Consider the following 21,397-nt stretch of genomic DNA (forward strand, 5'->3'; position numbering starts at 1 on the left):
TGAGCAAGTGGGCCGTACAATCATCCAATAAATGTAAAAAAGCTCTCATGGAGAGGCATGTTTTAATTGTTTTTAATAAAGGTGACAACAGCTATTGAGCTAATAAACAATTTTAAATATATAAATGGAGCTGTGATCCGGTCTTTTAAGAACATGTAATTGCTGATTTTTGGAAACGTATCCTCTGTGAGTATTTTCCATTAGTATTCACACCAGGCCTTGCAGTCTGCACTATTTTTGATTCTACTTCACAGAGCCTTGGAGGGAGCTTACAGTCCTTTGAAGGTAACTCTGTTACATATTGGAACTCACCATGATCAGTGCCTTCTTGATCTAACACTTGTATACGTCAGTCCTGGGAGAGAAAGTGGGAAGGCAGCGATCTTCTGAGAGCAATGTTCTTATACTAAAGTATTTCCTCATGTTCTGCATATACTGGTATTGCCTTTTATTAAAGGGACACTCAAGTCAAAATTAAACTGAAATGGATTGGGAATAGCATTCAGTTTCTTTTTTTTTTTTTTTAATATTTATTTATACACCAAGTCATGGTACAGTTCAAACAACAACAGTATATAAGGAAAAACGCAGTTATCCTTGTTTGACAAAGAACACTCAGAGTCAAAAGATAATCAACAAAATACAGAAAATACTCAAAGAAGATTGAGTTATTATGGTTGGGTCTATAACCCTCTCAGGGAATAGAATATTCCATTTATTAGCTATACCTTTTAGATTTGTTTCACCCTTCAAGCTGTCAACGAAGATTCCACTAGGCTTAAATGCAGAGATTGATCTTATAAATAATTGGGAATAAGTGTGAATACATACCATCCTTCCATCACATTCACTACACTGACACACTCTGAATTCTATGTCCTGATCAATTTCCCTTTGTCTGCGAAATTGCCTGTTGATCTACACTATGTAGATGTTCCAACATTTAACCAGTATGGTATGAACTATATTTGCTACCCCACAAGGGCTGCAGGCAAATTTTAGCTTAGGGCAATGATGGGGGTTTTGATATATACTGTAGCTGCCCATTTAAGCTCCCCCAGGTTTAAAATTTAAAACTTAAATTCTGCCTTGTTTGTTTTATAGTCCTCATATTGATTAATTGTGGGTGTTTTTTCATTTTTCCATGCTAATAGGTCATCGGTTTAATTTCTTTACGAATAAATTGTATTGCATGTCTTGATTGTATCATTCTCTACTATTTGCTTTTGTATATTTGTTAAGAACAGGTTCCTATCAATCCTATTGTATAGTCAACTCTGAGTACCGTTTAGCAGAGAGTTAAATGTATTAGGTTTTTTACAGCCCAGGTACTTCTGGTTACGTCATCTGAAAGGTGTGTTTAGTTTTACCAATGGGTGCAGAGTACACCCTTTTTAAATGAGCATGTGTGCAATGTTTTCTTAAGCAGTAGTGAGTACAGCATTCAGCCGAAACGCGTATACTGTATGTTCTATTTTTGTACCTGTGTCCTCCATGGATTTTAAAACTTATCATCATTAAAGTTTATATTTTTACGCACTTTTGTTGCTGCTTCAACCTTCCTTTCTTGTTGGTTGTAAAAAGATCCTAACCTCAGTTTATAGAAAGCCAATATCTGGCAATACTTTCTTGCACGCAACCAGTTGTCATCCCAGAAGTGTTTTCAAAGGGATAGCAAAGGGGCAGTTCATACGCCTAAAAAGAAATTGCTCAGACATGAAAGGCTATGAGGATCAGGCTAGTTTACTGACTGAAAGATTAAAACAGCGGGGTATTCATAATCCACAATAGAGTCAGCTAAACACTCAGTCACCAAACTAAATAGACATGGACTCCTTCCTGACTAGGGAAACGAAAACTAGAGTAAATAGATCTGAAGGGAAATCCAATAATCTTCTGTTTATAACCTCTTACAGCAACCAGTATAATGAAATCTGTGATATTATTAAAAAAACATCTTCCTCTATTGAGAGCAGATGAGGATTTGAACATAAAAGGATGTTAGTTTGCATACAAAAGGAATAAGTCTATTGGCAATTTGGTTTCTCCTACAAAATTCCTAGTAAGTAGTTACCATAATCATCATGCTTGGGCAGGATCTCCTCAGCTTGATGAGTACACTCGGCTTTACACAAATAGTCACCACTCCCACCCACAGAAAAGGTCATACACTTGATCTAGTGTTTCAGTCTGGACTAGAAGTGTCACCAGTAACTGTAAACCCAGTTACCTGGTCAGACCACCACTCCATTCACTTCTCCATTGTATCACAATCAACCAGACACCAGCCTCAGAACCTGGTCAAACACCGCTCATTAAAAGGGGTGACACCACTGGATGTAGCATCACATATGGATCTAAGTGAACTAATGGGCACCTGCGAAGACCCCAGCTCCTTAGTCCGACTCTACAACAAAACCATGAGAGACACCCTAGAATGCATTGCACCATCTCGCATACGCACTGTCCAAACCCACAACAATGCACCGTGGTTTGATAGCTCCATCAGAGAAATGAAAAGAACAGGACGTAAGCTCGAGAGAAAATGGCGCAGAACACATGATCCAGAGGATAAAGTCGCTCTTACCAAACATCTAAATAAGTATCAATCCAAGATAACTCAGAAAAAATCTTCATTTTTATCACGCAAAATTGCACTCTTCCACAATAGACCCAGGCAACTGTTTCGCACAGTAGAAAGGCTCTGCAAACCAGCATGCATGCTTAGCCCCACCAACTTTTCTCAGGATAAATGTGAAGCATTTGCGAACTTCTTCAGAGACAAGATTTCCTCAATCCGAACCGCTATCACAGCAGGCCAAACAGTTACACCCCAGAACCACTACAATGGAATGCCAGACTGCCCCAGTTTATGGTCCACTTTTACAAATGTGGATATAAAAGAAGTTAAAAACACCATACAAAAGTTGCACCCTACTACGTGTGACTTAGACCCTGCTCCAACTCAGATCATATCTGGATGCATTGAAACACTCGCCCCAGTCCTCACAAAAATAGTGCAGTGTTCACTAAAAACAGGAGACTTTCCAGATCCTCTAAAAGAAGCTGTGGTAAAACCACTCCTAAAGAAACCTTTATTAGACCCAGACTGCATGACTAATTACAGACCAGTATCCAACCTCCCATTTCTGGGAAAAATAATTGAAAAAGTAGTGGCAACTCAACTGGAAGCCCATCTATCACGCCTAAACATATTCGATCCTTTCCAGTCAGGCTTCAGATGCCGCCACAGCACTGAAACAGCGCTAGTCAGAGTGCTAAATGATCTCCTCATGGCAAGAGACAAAGGTGATTACTCCATTCTAATCCTCCTGGATCTCTCAGCTGCATTTGACACCATTGACTATAGGATTCTAATAGAGCGCTTGCAGTACATCTGTGGTCTAGGAGGCACAGTCCTTAAATGGTTTAAATCCTTCCTCGCTCGTAGATCACAGAGAGTAATATCAGGATCAAGCTCATCAGCACCAACAGAACTGGTCTGCGGAAATCCACAAGGATCTATCCTGTCTCCCATGCTATTCGCAATTTACTTACTACCACTGAGGGACATCATTAACCGACATGGCCTAAGGTATCATTGTTACGCTGATGACACACAACTCTACTTCTCCTTTGCTCCAGATACTACAGACCCAGCATGCCGCATAAACAGTTGCTTAAAAGACCTCATAGAATGGATGAATGCTAGCTGTCTCAAAGTGAACCCGGACAAAACAGAGTTACTCTTGGTGAGGGGACCCCGGGCATCAAAAATATCCCACGATCACCCAACTGGCCTGGAGCTTGGAGGCTCTGAACTCGTTAGTTCAGCAAAGGTATGAAACCTGGGAGTGCTGATTGACGCTGGACTATCTTTTAAACAGCAGATTTCCTCCATAATAAAATCTGCCTACTTTCATTTGAAAAACATAGCCAGGATACAACACTTAATTCCACTGGATGATATGCCAACATTAATCCATGCATTTGTATCCTCTAGGCTAGATTACTGCAATGCACTTTACTTGGGCCTCCCAAAAAAAGAACTCCATCGCCTTCAGACAGTACAAAACGCAGCAGCAAGACTATTGACCAATCAAACTCGCTCCTGCCACATAACACCTGTTCACTCCCTGCATTGGCTTCCAATTAAATGGCAAACATATTTTAAAATTGGCCTGCTGACCTTCAAAGCCTTAAAAAACCAAGGCCCACAGTACCTGAAAGAGCTCCTGACACCATACATCCCATCCCGCTCACTTAGGTCTGCCAACACATCCCTCCTCTCAGTGCCAAGAATAAGGACAAACTCAGGCTCCAGAGCATTCTGCCACGCTGCCCCTACTTTCTGGAACTCTTTACCATGCACAATCAGAGAGGCACCGTCCTTACAGACTTTTTAAAAAAAAGCTAAAGACCCACCTCTTCCATCAGGCATTCAGTCCGCTTATCTGACCTTCAGAAACTCCTAACTTTTATGTCTTATGTTGGTATATTTGTAAAGTGCTTTGAGTCTCACAGGGAGAAAAGCGCTATATAAATCGCAAATTATTATTATTATTATTATTATTATCTTGGCGTACTACGAAAGGCAAATTGTGTAGCCTGTGAAAAAGTAGATATAGGGCTCAATTTTGTATCGGCAGTTACAAAAGAAGAATTTCAAAAACGTACCTGCATGAATTGTAGGTCGACTTTTGTAATTTATCCAATAACATGCATAGAGTGCCAGAAACAATATGTAGGACTTACAACCCGAGAGGTCAGATCCAGGATAAGGGAACATCTTTCCACAATTAAAAAAGGTATTGCCAGTACACCCTTAGTGCAACATTTTGTTACTGTACACAGTAAGGATACCAAAGCTTTCAAATGGACAGCTATAAAAAGAGTATTCCCACCAATGAGGGGAGGGGATAGAGAAAGGCTGTTGGGTCACCAGGAGGTCTTTTGGATTTTTAAACTCCAAACAAGGTTACCAAAGGGTTTTAATTAAGATTATGACCTCAAAAACTTCTGGTAAAAAATCACGATCTGATAGGGTATGTTAACAACATGTTATGCTGTAATTTAGTATTGTGTGTACAGGGTTATATCTGTTGCCTAGTGTATATGGTTAAACATGTATGAATGCATATATTTCTTTGAGATGATCGAAAATTTGGTACTATATCTATTTAGATGGGTTCAAACACAAAATCCAGCAGGGTAAACTATACCAATATGAGATATTTGCATGCTAACATTACTATCACACAGAAACATTCTTAAGGGGGTGTTTGCACCTATCTTTGCAATATTCAGCTGTTGAGTATTATATGTCCTTAAAGGGACAGTATACACTCATTTTCATATAACTGCATGTAATAGACACTACTATAAAGAATAATATGCACAGATACTGATATAAAAATCCAGTATAAAACTGTTTAAAAACTTACTTAGAAGCTGTCAGTTTGGCTCTGTTGAAAAGGTAGCTGGAAAGCCCACTGCAAGTGGCAAATAAGACACTCCCCCCCTCCCCCTTCTTTTGCATATGAAAAGACCCTTTACACAAACAGGAGCAAGCTGGAGTAGGTAGTCGAGCGTATTCACATAAAACTTTGGGGCTTGGTTAGGAGTCTGAAAATCAGAGCAATGTTATTTAAAAATAAGCAAAACTATACATTAATTTAAAAAAAAAACTTTATGGGCTATATAAATAGATTATCTACAAAACATTTATGCAAAGAAAAAATGAGTGTATAATGTCCCTTTAACACAGATACCCAAACATACCAATTCCCAATAGGGATTGGTCGCAATTTGTGCAGGTTGTTAGAAGTTTATTAACTCTGCTAGTGCCTGTTTTCACTCTCTCTGATCAGACTAATAATACAATATAATTCATCCCTAGATTTGGGACGAATAGCCAAATGCTTTAAAATCAGAGTGTTTAACTATTACAAACCCGGTTGTCTGTAATCTTTGCTTAACTCCAAATACAGTTGATACATTCCTGGGTTTTTAATTGTATTGTTGTTTCCATTATTTTAATATATAGTCCAATAAAACTTAGGTTTTAATTTTTCCCCCACTTATTCGCCATCTTGTAACTTAGTTGACAATTCCACTATTTGGGAATCAGAGTGCTATCCAAGTGTACAATTTTTGGAGATTTCTATCCCCTCTTTTCTGTTCTATGTTAGAAGTTTATTGTATATTAGGGCCATGGGCAATATGTAAATATGTTGAAATGTCAAAACACTTTAAAGCCTTTTGTAACGATTGCAGTTTGTGCAGGTCGATAGGTGTTTATTGTAAATTTGGGCCATGTCCATTATGTAAATATGTTGAAATGTCAAAATACTTCAAAGCCCTTTGTAACAGTAGGGCTAGTGAGCATAAGTTGTTAAATAGAGAGTAAAAGGGAAAGGGCTAATTGTTCAAATTGGAAACACTGTTTCAAGAATGTGTGAAATCAATTAATTAATCAATGGGTTAACCAATCGAAGGAGGCCTGTTTCCTTTAAAAGTTTGTAGTTTTTAATGTGACAAGTAGCAGCTTTTGAGTACTGCGTTCTAGCCGAAACACGTCAGTTGCATACTTGCTGACCTCCCTGTTCCATTATACTTCCACTTTGTGCTGTAATAATATGTGGATTTTAAAGTTTAATCAGATATGTACAATAAAGGACTTTTTATTTTAAATCTTCTCTGAGCCAGCCAGTCCACTTTTTTAGCCAATTGATCCTGTGAGGCCGCCCTTAGTTCCGAGTCTGCAGCTAGGAACTGTGTGGTTTGAGCGCAGAGGATCTCTTCAATTTCATATTACTATATGTTGTGTTATTATCGCACATGTAGTTGGTAGCTTATCACCCTCTCAGTGTATGTTTTGCAAAACACTATATATCTTGGAAACAGTCTTTTCATTTGATCCTCTGCCAGCCTGGATTCTGGCGTTCATGGGATTAACACAGCAGTACATCTGTTTTCCTGGAGCTGTCCTGGTGACACACACGCCGAGGGGATAAGTTATATGGTGTATATAATACACGATACGCTGTTTTATCTTGTACATCTTGTGAGTTGCCATTTGTCTGTGTGAATTTTATTAAAACTTTCTATACTCTGCATTTGAGTCTGCGCTCCTCTCCTCTGTCTTTTAGATTCTATTTATCCTATGAGGATATCCAGCTCCTATCTTCTAGTGTTCAAGTAAACTCTGTGTGTATTTTGTGATCATGTAAATTAATACATCTTTTTCTCATTTATAAAATACTGCTGCCTGTGTTCCCTCTTGAAACTCAGGATTGCCTAAAAATTTTTGGAATTTAGGTATGTTAGAGTTATAATTTTAAAGGTTCCTAGTTTTCGCCAAGCCTGAACTACCGTATAAATAGTTTTAAGTTGTTTCACCTGCTTGGGGATCATCTTGGGTGTACATTGGATAAGAGCTCTTGGAGACAATGGATAGGTTAAGTTACGTTCTAAACTGTTGTTTTTAAAGCAGTCCATGTTCAGAATTCAGTCTATAACAATACGACTTAGAAACACAAGATTATATATTTTCAGATTTGGGAGGGCTAAGCCTCCATGTTTCCTGGGTAGAGACAGTTTCTCAATAGAGATCCTGGGCTTCTTGTTCTGCCATATGAAGTATCATAGTGCCATATTTAAAACTTTAATATCTTTGCTTTTAAATAGGACAGGGACATTTTGTAAGACAGGACCATCTTAAAGGTATAGTAAACCCCAAAATGTTATTTTATGATTCAGATAGAACATACAATTTTAAACAACTTTCCAATTTAATTCTATTATCAAATTTTCTTCATTCTCTTGTTATCCATTGCTGAAGGGACAGCATTGCACTACTGACAGGAAGCTGAAAATAACTATTTAGCCAATCACAAAAGACAAATGTGTGCAGGCACCAATTAGTAGCAGCTCTCACTAGTGCATGATATGTGCATATTCATTTTTTTAACAAGGGATACTAAGAGAACAAAGCACATTTGAAAATAGAAGTGAATTTAAAAGTGTCTTAAAATAACATGCTCTATCTGAATCATGCAAGTTTAATTTTGACTTTTCTATCTCTTTAAATAACGCGATCCGACCCGACATAGAAATAGGTAAATTCTGCCAGTTTTTCATGTCTTCTTTAATCTTTTTAAGATCAGGAGTATGTTAAGATTGTACCAGTTTTGAGGCTGGGAAGAGATGTTTATTCCAAAATATTTATATGAATTTACTACTATTTTAAAAGGTATGTCTAATGCGAGCTTTCATTTTGCCTAATCCAAAGTAGCTCAGACTTTGTGGCGTTAATTTTATAGCCTGAAAATGATCCAAAGGAGCCTATCAGGGATAACATTTTTGGAATATTAACCGAGGTATTGGAGACAAAGAGCAAGATATTGTCTGCATAAAGCCCAATATTCAATTCTTTATTACCTATCTTTATTCCTTCTATTTTGTGTCTAATCATTATGGCTAAGGATTCAATAGAAATATCAAACAATAACGGAGAGAGTGGACAACCCTGACGTGTACCTCTTTCCAAAGTTAACAAGGGAGATTTCATATTATTAACTAGAAGTTTAGTGTGTGAGTTGTTATATAGATTATTTACTAGCTTCGGGAAATTTCCTTTGAAACTGAATCTCGCCAGTGCGGAGAGTAGATGATAAAGGTGAATTGAATCAAATGCTTTTTTGGCATCTATTGTAATGATTGGAGAGTCAGTGGTTTCCTTTCCTCTATCCTCATTTTTATTGTTAAAATAATCCACTACTAAGAAAACCTCCCTGATTTTTGCTGCCGAATTATGTTTGTGTAAAAATCCTGCTTGATCTTTATGTATAATGTCTTTCAGAACCGATTGTAGTCTTTTTGCCAAAATAGTGGTGAAAATGTTCTAGTCTGTGTCTGTGTTGAGCAAGGCTATAGGTCTATAGGATTCCTTTTTTGGGGGGTCTTTGCCTTGCTTAGGAATTAAAATAGTTTGGGAAGCTGCAAACTTTGAAGGGATCTACTTATTCTCCACATAGAAGGAGTTAAATAATCTTTCTGAATGACTAGTAATCTTAGGGGCAAGAATTTTATAAAATTCATTCGGTAATGCGTCTGGGCCTGGCGCTTTATCTGGGTGTAATGCCTTAATGGTCTGGCTAATTTTCTCTTCCGTGACTGGTGCATTAACTTTTGTTATAGCTTTGAGGTCTAGAACCGGGTTTACAATGTTGTTCCAGAACTCGGCCTTGTTTAATACATTTGATTCCTTGAATGAGTACAGGTCTTAATAATAGCCTGAGAATATCTCTAGGATTTTTTTTGGAGAGTTAACTGTCTTATCTGACTTCTTTATTATTTTAATCAGTGTAGGTTTTTTTACTGTTCCTGACCAAATTGGCTAGTAGTCTTCCTGCTTTGTTACCATGTCTGTAGAATTTTGCCTGTACCCTAAGGTCTTTTTGGGATGAGATCTGTAGCAAGAACGTGTCTCGCTCTCTTTTAGTATATTTGTCCCAATTTACTCTCATTGTTTGCTGTAGATAACGGTTGTATGCTTTAACCAGGGCATTTGAGATTTCTTTTTCCCTAGTTTTGTGCTTCTTCTTTAGATTTATCATATAGGCTATAATATCCTCTCTTAGTACTGCTTTTGCAGTCTCACAAAATATTGAGGGGTTATCTACTGATCCTAGGTTGAGACGAGTATAATCAGTCATTCTTTCATTTAACCAATTTTTAAATTTGATGTAAGTTACCAAATACTTTGGGGAAAAAAACGGAACAGTAAAGAGGAGCCATTGTGTATCTGGATCTCTAATAGTGTTGGTGCGTGGTCGGAGATACAAAGTGGTGCAATACTCGCTTTAACCCCATTTTTAATTAAGTTCTCGTCGGCCAGCAACAAGTCTAATCTAGACAAAGATTTAAAGCCTTTGAAATACAAGTGAATTCATGTATAACTGGATTTTGTGTTCTCCAGATGTCACTGACTGCTAAGTTTCTAAAAATATTTCTAAACAATTTACTTTCTAGGGCATCTCTTTTTGTTTTTATTGGGGCCTCTTCTAAGCCTATCAATTGGGTATTGGGGCGCCATATTGAAGTCCCCAGCCATAATAAGAAATCCCTCTTTTTGCTGCAAGATTTTAGATTGAATTGAATCCCAGAAATCTGGTTATATTCATTGGGTGCATAAAGATTGCATAGTGTATATATGAAATTTTCTATTTTTAATTTTACTAACAAAAATCTACTCTCTACGTCTGTCAAGACAGATAACATTTTATAATTGAGCTTTTTACCCAATAGAATTGCTAAACCTCTCTTCCTGGCGAGGCTTGGTGTGGCTATAACCTCTTCCACGCAAGCCGATTTTAGTTTTGCGGCTTCACCCATATTCAAATGGGTTTCTTGCAAAAAGCCAATATCCATATTTAATTTTTTAAGGTGGGAGATTACTGCTTTTTGTTTAATCGGGGACGTGATGCCTCATATATTCCATGATGTTATAATGAAATAATTATGTCTAGCCATTATCTAGAGTACATGGGGGGGGGGGGGAGAGAGAGAAAAAAAGGGCGTGGGGAATGGGCGTAGTCACATAAAAACATGAACAAAATGTATTCCGTAGAACCCCTTATTCCAGTATCTCATCAGGCTGCTATCTTGTTAGCCTTAAAGGGACATTATACACTTGTTTTTTCTTTGCATAAATGTTTTGTAGATGATCTATTTATATAGCCCATAAAGTTTTGCTTATTTTTAAATAACATTGCTCTGATTTTCAGACTCCTAACCAAGCCCCAAAGTTTTAGGAGAATATCGACATAAACTTACTCCAGCTTACTTCTGTTTGTGTAAAAGGTCTTTTCATATGCAAAGGAAGGGGGAGGGGAGGAGAGTGTCTGATATTTCCCACTTGCAGTGAGTGTCCCAGTAACTTTTTAAACAGAGCTAAACTGGAAGCTTTTAAATGGTTTTATACTGGATTTTTATATCAGTATCTGTGCATATTATTCTTTATAGTAGTGTCTATTACATGCAGATATATGAAAATTGTATACTGTCCCTTTAAGTGGAAAAAAAAAGAGAAAAAAGCCATCGGCTTTAAGATATAGATATCTTCTTATCAGTAAGGAATTTCTCTGCCTCTTTGGCCAAATTGCTACAGATTAAGGAAAGATCCCTCCTTTTCATGGAAGTTTCATAAGAAAAATCTTGAAATAGTAATACTTTAGCATTGTCGATAAAAATGGGTTAGTTTTTATGAAAATATTGCATTATGGTTTTGTGTTGAAAGTTCAAAAGCTTGAGAATGATAGGCCGTGGAGTGGCTTTCCTTTTATCAATAGGATGGAGTTTCCCCAATCTGTGAACTCTTTTGATTATAATAGGGGGATCAGGACTGGGAATATTTTATAGCTGTGGTATAGTAATGGGAACCAATTTAAGTAGATCCTCATTCTGTTTAATTTGAGGAACCCCTATTATTCTAATGTTGCTCCTTTTGGAACGGTTCTCAGATCTTCAATTTGATTCTGTAGTTTGATTACACAAGTTTTATTGCTATCCAGTTTAGTCTCGTGTGATTCGGTTAGATCTTCAAGATCCGAGATTCTTTGTTCGGCTTCTTGTATCCTCTTAGAGAATTGTCTAACCTCACTAGTTAGGGTTGATATGTCATGTTTGATTTCAGCTTTAAGCATTTCAAACTTAGGAGTTAGAGCTTCTAAAATATTATTAACTAGAACTTAGGTGTCTGTACTTTTGCTCAAGCGTGTAGAGTTACCTGATTCAGAATGAATGTCCACCAGGGTTTTTATTGAATTTTCTTTCTCTGTGTTTTGAAGCCATAACTGGGGTTAAGGGCTTAGTGTAAGGGGGTGATTTGAGGAATTTATCCATACACAGTGTGGAGAACGTGACTAGTGGAGTGTAAAAGGTGCTCTATGAAAAAAAAGGTATGTGATTCAAAAAGTGAGAAAAAAAGGGGGTATGAAGGGAGTGAAGTGGGCAGTTGAATTAAGACCAGTTATGTCAGGTTCAAGCACAGGGATATCAGTTTCTTACTTAAGCCAGCCAAGAAATTCTGGTTGTAGCTGGGTTATAAGATTTCTTACAGCCTTATCTATTGAGGGCTCTATATTTTAAATTAAGTTAGTACTCTTCAACCCAGTCCTAGATAGAAAAAGCTTATCTGTCTACTGGAATTCAATTGTATGTTTCAATATGAGAAACGTTGTATTTTTTTATTAATAGTCTACTATTTGCTACTTTAATCAATTTTAGCGGGGGTATGTTTTATGTCTACTTAGCATCTAACTTATAACATTCCCACAATTAGGTGTCAAATAGTTTCTTAGCAAAGGGCTTCTAATGTTTACGTTTTTGCAATCAGGGCGCTTTTCTTTAACTGCATATTACAGCCTGTTGGCTGAAGAATCTGCAATGTTTTAGAGTAATTGCCCTTGCCAAACCTGTAGGGCTTTTAGTTATAGGTGGTTTAGATTGCTTTTTATAACCTCTATTAATAGCATAAACCAAGGAAAACTCTAGTCTTTAGAGGAAATACATTTCTAAATCCATCTGTAGCAGTACCTATACAAACATTCGAATACAAATAGTTAGTTTTACTCAGACTTCACTGCATAGTCAGAATAAGAATACAATATAGTAAATGATCTGTCTTTCACAGATTTTTCTTTGTGTACAACTGTGGAGAAAGGGGTTCTCAGCTCCACTACCCCTTATTTGCTTAAGGCAGTCAAAATAACAAAAGGTGGCCTCTAGTTCCCCAGACTAATAAAATACCAACATATATACTTTATAGAAATATCCATAAACCATGTTAAGCTATTGTTGTTGGGCCACAATTTTATATCAGACAGCATATCTTTAACTGGTTACTTCAGCCTGTTTCCAAAAAAATATATTTATCTCTAAATGCTTAACCTTCCTGGTCCTGTATAAAATATGATTATGTCTAGTTTTACGGGTGCCTATAGATAGTTTGAACCTAGCACTCTGTATTTTAATAGGATTAGCTTTTGAACCTGTTTCCTTCAAAACATATAATTAAAGTCAACCATAAAAAAGTAGGTGATGCTAGATCCTAATTAGTATGGCCAGATTTCTTTGTTAAAGTCAGGTTAAGGTGTCATATGGTCTAAAGCCCGTAGATACCCTTTCTTTGTTCAGGGGTGAAAGAAAAGGAGGCTGCACGTGTTTTAAAGGCACTGGGTATAAGACAGTCACTAGAAGCCCTTCTTACTTTCTGGTTTCTTCTCTTTTAACCAGAGATGTGGCTTAAGAGTTCAGGAGGTTTTAAGGGTATTCCAGGCTGACATGTCCCATGATGTATACCTGGTGAGTTTTAGACAAATGGCAGTTAGCTGTGTTAAGCGGTGTTACTACGCCAGTATTTCAAAAGTCCAGCTCTGCGACAAGTTACAGTTTTAGAAACAAATAATGTGTAACAATTGGTTACTCACAGTTTTGATAGAAACGTTCTACTAGGTACAACCTGATCCTGCCACAGTTATGATCCTCTGTATTGCGGAAGACTGCTGGACCCTTTAGTGGTAAGTGCAGCAAACTTTCTCCCAATACAGGCTGGAGCTGATAGAACCTCCTTGAGCTCCGTGAGACCTGATGGATGTTGCCACCAAGGGCTGGCTTTTCAGAGTGGCGGTTTCCGAAATCCGGAACTTCAGCTTACCACCACCGTGATCCTACTGAAGCTTCGTTAAGGAATATTGAGCCTTCCGCTCGACACCTGCACTCCTATTGGAGTGTTCAGCGCTGGTATTGTTTAGGTTTTCACTGTAATGGGTAGGTTGGCTCCAGCGTCTCCTTTTGGGTCGTGATGAGCTGTGCAGGTCCACCTCACGCATCACCGGTGGGAGGGAGAGATATTAGCAGACCTGGGTTTTCACTTGGCGTGGGTCCCTGTGAGGTGCTGCCGGTTCGCTGATTCACAGCTTCTCAGCACGAGTGGTGTGGCGCTCATCAGAGATCCGGGTGACAGGTCTTTACTCTCAGCTTTTTGGGCCTGACAAACGCAGGCTTTCTGGCGTGAGAAATCCTGATTCTCCGCCTATGGGACAAGGCTGGGACGAGCTTCGATCAGTCACTGCGTGGGTTGCAGACTGGCTCCTCCCCCGGATTCTCTAGAGCATCTGCAAATCATATCTTACTGGTCATTATAGACATGTCATATCTGGCTCTCATTACCATCATCAGCATTCAGTTTTAAACAACTTTCCTATTCACATCTATTGTTACTTTTGCTTAGTTCTCTTGGTATCCTTTGTTAAAGAGTAATATCAAGTGAGTCAGGAGTGTGCACATGTTTTTAGCCAATATTTGTAGCAATGTTATACAGAGTTGCAAACACACGTGTACACTACTAAGCTCCTATCAGCCTACCTATGTTTACTCCTCAACAAAGGATTCCAAGAGAACAAATCCAATGATTGAAAAGTTGTTTAATATTGTATGATCTATTGAATCATGAATGTTTAATTGGACTTTACTGCCCCTTTAACTACAAATAAAAATATTCATTTTCACTTAAGGGAATATAACTTTTGACTAACACTAATACAAATATTTTACCTTATACAGCCTACACAGTAATAAGAAACCTTACATTTAAATTGGTTAATAAATAATACTAGTCCTAGTGCTACAAAAATGGCTGCAGTATCTTGCTTAGCAAAATATTGTAAGCTTCTCTAGTAGCCAAGAAGGTAAAGGGACATAAAACCCAAAATATTTATTTCATGATTCAGATAGAGAATACAATTTTAAACAACATTCCAATTGACTTCTATTATCTAATTTTCTTCTTTCTTTGGATATCCTTTTTTTGAAGAAATCACAATGCACATGGGTGAGCCAAGCACACAAGGCAAGTATGTTCAGCCACTAATCATCAGCTATTGAGTCTATTTAAAATTGCTTTTTGACAAAGGATACCCAGAGAATGAAGCAAATTAGCTAATAGAAGTAAAGTGCATGCTCTTTCTAAACCATGAAAGAAATGTGGATTTCATGTCCCTTTAAGGAATTGACAAATGTAAACTCATAACGGAATTAGCACTTTTGCTTAAAAAGATTAAACTTTTTAAATATCCCTGTAAAATGTTTTATGCATAGAAAAAAAAATCTCATGTATATTCATTAATTATTTTGCCTTTCTGTCCTGTAATTTAACTAGAAAATCTTTGTTTTTCAGTACCTCACAGAATCTGTACATTGTGTAGGATCTGGAAATGTTAGCCTGCAGCATGATCTGCAGTGATTTCTTAATCAGTGTTCATTTATTTCTGCTCCTAATTGACCAATGGAAGGACATGTGATAATATGGTAGTGGCTTTGCAAGCTGTATGTCTGTGGGATCTAGAACAAAGCAAATTTTGCAAGAAAATTTTATTTTATATGCTCCTGAGCCTACTTAGTTATACTTTTCAATAAAGAAGAATAAAATAGAACAAGAGAATAAAATAGATTTAATAATATATGTAATTAAGAAGTCTCTTAAAATTTGATGTGCTATCTGAACCATGAAAGTTTAATTTTGAGTTTTACGTCCCTTTAATTGCTGATACATACTATACAAATATAAATATGACATAAAACAGTATGAACTAACTGAAAGTGCAGAAGAAAATAAGCAATACTCAAAGCTTGATGCTAGCAACGATTTATTCAGCAATGCCAAATACAGAAAGGAAACATTCAGGTAAACGCCTGACGTGTTTCACACATGTGATCATTGCTGAATAAATCGTTACTAGCATCAAGATTTGGGCCTCAGTATTGCTTATTTTGTTCTGGACTTTCACTTTGACCTAGCGGGAGGAAATACCGATTTGAGCATTCTGTAGGCGCTTGTTCTACCCACTTGCTCATCGTTGATTGAAGCAGATCGCTGAGACACCCCCCCACCCCCATATCTTATGCCATTGGTAGGCACAGAACGCACTGACGTCAGTGACTTGGTATCCCACAAGGAAAAAGCGATGCCCGCGGTGGCGGAGGATTTGAACAGCCAACATTACCTGGGGATGAGACTTGAGGGCCTCCTTGCCTGACAGGTTTCGTCTGCAGAAGTTGTCCAATCCGACACGCTTCCCAGTTCCGGACGGATACTACAGGGGGACGTTGCAGTGCACTTAGCAGTTGATGCAAACTTTATGCACCTGTTCTTGGTGATAAGATAAGTACCATACTTACCAGCCATACTTTTGGGACTAAGCCTACGATATCCAGAGACACTTAAACCTTTGTTGCCTATGTGTTGGATACCCAGATTCTTCATTTGAAGGACTTCCAATTTGAAGGATTTGTATTACATGGGACTGTTGTTGTTTCGTTGAATACTCCCAAAACAACACTGTTATTACCTCACTCTGGAGGCTAAGCAGTCTCTTATTATTATTGTAAATGGCATGTTTGTTTTTTGCTCAGTATGAACTAATAAAAGTTTCTAAGTATATAATGCACCCAAAGCTTACCTGCAAAACAGTTTCTGTTTTAACCCCATTAACCCCTTTTATTGAGGCATAGTTTTGTTTGCAGCAAGCTCCCCCCTGGGTATTTCTATATATGGAAGGTGCTGTCCAGGCCATAGCTTCTGCAGAATGCACTTGCGCACAGGCACTGTAGGGCGCAGAGTCACATGGCACCTGACCAAAGCAGTGCACAGTATAATGCTGAAGCTTTCACAAAGCATGTGACATTATCCCAACGAAAACGAGCAAGCCTCTTTTCAACAAACAATAGCAGTACCTGCAGTCCCTCCTCAATCTCCCCTTGCTTGTATAAGTAATTATTCTCACATGTACACTGTGTTATAATGTTACAAGGTTTAGAGTAGGACACTGATAAGGGGGTGATGCAGGCTACACTTGGCAAGACTAAAGTGTAATTTTGCTAATTTTTGGAAATGTTATCAGCTTTTTTTTCTACACTTATTGTTCACACATTTTTTTACCTCACTTTACCTTTGATACTATGCACAGGGTCAGTGGCGACTTTAGGAACAATATATAGGGGGGGCACATAAGATACCACAGTCAAATCTGGGGGAGCACTAATAATTTTCACCACTAAATCATACCACTAAAAAAAACTAAATACATTTATATAAATATGTATATGTACAGCAGCCAGGATGTGAGCTCCATCCATATGCTATGTTTATTACAATAATAGCAAGTTAAAATATATTTTAGTAGTTTGGCTTCATCTCAGATTGCAAACACAACTTTTGGAGAGCGAGCATATTGCTTAGGGAAACAGCACATTTGTATGGGGAACCAATAGTTATAAAATGAAACAAAGGAAGAAACATTGGAGCATTCATATTCAGAAGCAGCTGGTGGGACTACAGGCACAGAATTTTAGGATACAGTCACTGAATGTTTACACAACCACCCATGTTTATCTATACACAGTAGTATAACTGCACATATGCTACACAAGTGTGTATCTGTTTACATGCATTTATTTACCTATGCATTTATGTGTATATCATATTTTACATGAAATAATTGTTCTTCTCAATCACATTTACAGATATAGAAGTGGTGTATTGACATGTTGTATGTATTGCACGTATTACACATGTGTGTGTATCTGTGTGTATATATATATATATACACATATATATATATATATATATACACACATGCACACAGACTCATATTTCCACATTTTAAGGATATTTTCATTGTTATATTGTAATCATTGTTATATTGTACTATTATAAATCCATGCACATATATTTTCTAATTCAGTGCCATAAATGTTGTGTCAGATATAAATAATGCTCATTGTTGTTATTGTAATTCACTGAAATGTGTATTTTGTACATTACTGTAGACAATTTTGGATGTAAACATAGGTCCACACATCTGTCAGTCAAACAATAACACCGCCAGCTGCTATATGCACACACATGCCCAATCATATTTATTATGGTGGATCCATAGAAGCAGAATGCTGGTTTTGTAATAAAACTGCATGTACACAACTAACTATTGTAGCAACGTTACTATAATCATCAGAACTTTATATTTATATACTATATTTTGAACAGATCAATACCTGCATACGGTGCTCATAGTAATGTTGCTACAATAGTTAGTTGTGTACATGCAGTTTTATTAGAAAACCAGAATTCTGCTTCTATGGATCCACCATAATAAATATGAGAAATCATTCAGTATAAAATTGAATGTGAGTGTTAGAGTTAATGCATTCTAAACCGGTGCAGTGTATCTCTTACTTACAGTTGCAGCTCCACCCTTATGTGACAACCCTGGGAGCAATGAGAAGATCAGTGGGAGCCACTCACAGATATAAAGCTCCTCCTTTTTTTCTTTTATAAAGCAGCAGCCTGTCCGTTCCCGTGCTCCCTCTGGTTGCATTGCTGTGAACTCTCTACCCCAGCTCTTGGGTACGTCAGGGTCACAGAGGAGGGACTTGGGGCCAGTTTCACTTTGAAAATTAGGCGCCCTTGCGGCCGCATAATTTGTTTAATTCAGCAGGGGGGCACATGGGGGGGCAAGGCATTATAATGGGGGGGGGGGCAACTGCCCCACCTTGCCCCCCTGTAGCGACGCCACTGCACAGGGTCGACTCCAGAATGAATGAAATGGGGTTGCATTTTTTTTTTCACGAGGGGGCATGCATTTACAAAGCATGTATTAGAGTCAAAATAAGAGCAGACCTACATATTCTGCAGGAAAGTGTAGTTTCTGACTGGCTTATCCCCCACTATTAACATTTAGAGAATATGTGCTAAATCACTAAGTAAAAGAATGAAGTCTAAATCCTATGCAGTGCACTAAAACAGAGCCATTAAACTTGAAACCCCCAGTGCAATAGCTCCTTAAAAACAATTCACCCCTTAATCACCATGATTCAAAACCCTTAAACTCATTCTCAAGTCTCAATCATGTCCCCCTTTGTTTGCAATAGCAGTGAGGATACTAGGTTTTCGGGTACTGGTAATTTGTAGATTAGATTTAGCTATACCTGTTTCATAATAACTAATGAATATCAGGCTACTTAATACAACCTATGTACTGTGAACCTATAAGAATATGATTGTATCATATAAATATAAGTCTATAAATGGCTACCGGCTTCTATCGACGCCTCAAAAGTGCACTGTGATCTTAGGCCCCCCTTGGAGCTAACCCTAACTATGCACATAATTCAAAATGTTTAATGGCACTTTAATGTCAATTTAAATCATCAGATGGCATTCTGTTAAGCAGAAGCAAAGCTATAGAAAAAAAACACAGGCCAAAAAGTAAAAAGATTTACCTGAACTGATTTGCTGACAACACTCTTCCTAATTCTTTCAAACCCAACACTGCTGGGAATGCATTTTCCGGTTTCCTTGACCATCTGGCTTTTAGCTGCAGTTCTATTTTGAACACCTAGCGCCATTCCAGCAATACCTGGCAGACTTTCTGGCTTGCTCGTTCTGCTTATGTAGCCTTTAGTTTCAAGTCTTGTAATTGCTTTTTCCTGTAGACTTGAATTATTGTTTAGCTGTGTTGCCATTTTTCATTAGATATATCCAAAAATGATTTAATAATTATACTGCTTCTGATGGTTAGACTGTTGCTGGAGCCTTAGTTTCATTATTTTTGGTTATGAGTTTCTTACTGTCAAGGCAAAACACACAATGTTAATATACAAACAACAGCAACTGGACAGACTATTGCTTTTTTATCCATAAATTAATATGTCATTTATATGGACTATTAAAAAAATTAATATAACTGTGAAGGGTCATGTAAATTTCAGTCTTTATTGTTACAATAGGTTATATATATATACACAGTCATTGACTAAAATATTGGGACCCCTGCATTTCTGTCAGATAATGCACCACTTCGCCCAGAAAATTGTTGCAATTACAAATGCAATTTCTTTTGTTTGTATTGGTATGACACAAAAAAGTGGAGAAAACAAAGCCAAATCTGACACATTCCATGCAAAACTTTAAAAATAGACTGGACAAAATTATTGACACCTTCTCAAAATTATAAGAAATAATTGCATTCCAAGTTTGTGATGCTCCTGTAATTTGTAATTAAACTCACCTGTATCAATTAACAGGAGCTGACAACATAAAAATCACACCAGCAACCAGTTAAATTAGTGAAAAATTTACTCAACCTTTGTTGTGTGTCTCTGTTTACCAAAATTTGTGGAAAAGCATGGACAATCTCAAGGTTACAAGTCCATCTCCAGAGATCTTAATGTTCCTGTGTCCACTGTGTGCAACATTATCAAGAAGTTTACAGCCCATGGCACTATAGCTTATCTCCCTGGACGTGGACGAAAGAGAAAAAATTATCAAATATTGCAACCAAGGATTGTTCGAATGGTGGATAAAGAACCTCAATCAACTTCCAGACAAATTCAAGCTGACCTTCAGGCACAGGGTACAAATATGCAGCTTGCACTATACGTCGCCATCTGAATGAAAAGGGACGCAATTGGCGAATGCAGAGTGGTCCAAAATTCGAGTAGAGAGGTGTAAGAAACTCATTACAGGAAGCAATTGATTTCAGTTATTTTTGGTGTGCTACCAAATATTAAATTGAGGGTGCCAATAATTTTTTTTTTTTTTTTTAAAGAACCAATCTTTTAATGTTAAACAAAATACAACTCATGTATTATATAAAATCCAGTCTTTAGTGTCTGACCAGCTGTCCCTAACATCAGTCACTAGTAATACTATGGCAGGATTGGACAGGGGACAATGTACATCATTACAAACAAAGGAGCTTATTAACTAAATAATATAACTTCTTCTCCCCCCATTCCTGCACCTATTTTGGCACCAAATGGCATGAACTAATTAACAGATTGATTTCATCAAACAATCATTCCTTTTTCGTACAGTAATGTATTTGGCTGTTTGCATATAAAACGACTCGAGAAATTACTAACAATTTAGACAAATTTGCTTTCACCCAAAGCCTGAATGCACATCTATAATTGAGAGTCATTTTGAATTGATAAAGTCCTTTTTAAGTGAGCAAATCATGAAGTTTAATTTTCCAATTTGTAGTTGTATATGCAGCAGATAGACTCCTCCAGCTCAACCCCAGCCCCCCAGAGGCCCCGGAACCACACCTCCCACGATGCCCACCCAGCTTAAAGTGCCTGAGCATCATCGGAAGTGCTTGCTGAGCATCACGGGAAATGCAGCTCCAAAACCCCCGGAGGCCCAAGGCCGAGCACCCCTGCTATATATAATGTATATACATTTGTCACATAAAATTGCATAATTATCACACTCCAAGACTGTTAGGGACTCAATTACAACAGTGATTTTCATGTTAAAAAGAGTTGTGTT

The 21,397-nt window shown here is 37.6% G+C and overlaps 1 protein-coding gene across 2 annotated transcripts in view; it reads right to left on the reverse strand.

Moving 5' to 3' along the window:
* LOC128657658 (uveal autoantigen with coiled-coil domains and ankyrin repeats) overlaps window positions 1–19,688 on the reverse strand; it is a 72,191-nt gene extending 52,503 nt beyond the window's left edge. For both annotated transcript variants that reach the window (XM_053712046.1, XM_053712045.1), the window contains exon 1: window positions 19,345–19,688. In XM_053712046.1, the coding sequence (XP_053568021.1) occupies window positions 19,345–19,587 (243 nt within the window). In that variant the 5' untranslated portion in view covers window positions 19,588–19,688. The remainder of the gene's footprint in view (window positions 1–19,344) is intronic.
* Window positions 19,689–21,397: the final 1,709 nt, after the last annotated feature.

Source organism: Bombina bombina, chromosome 4 (genome assembly GCF_027579735.1).
Source record: "Bombina bombina isolate aBomBom1 chromosome 4, aBomBom1.pri, whole genome shotgun sequence".
Taxonomy (NCBI): domain Eukaryota; kingdom Metazoa; phylum Chordata; class Amphibia; order Anura; family Bombinatoridae; genus Bombina; species Bombina bombina.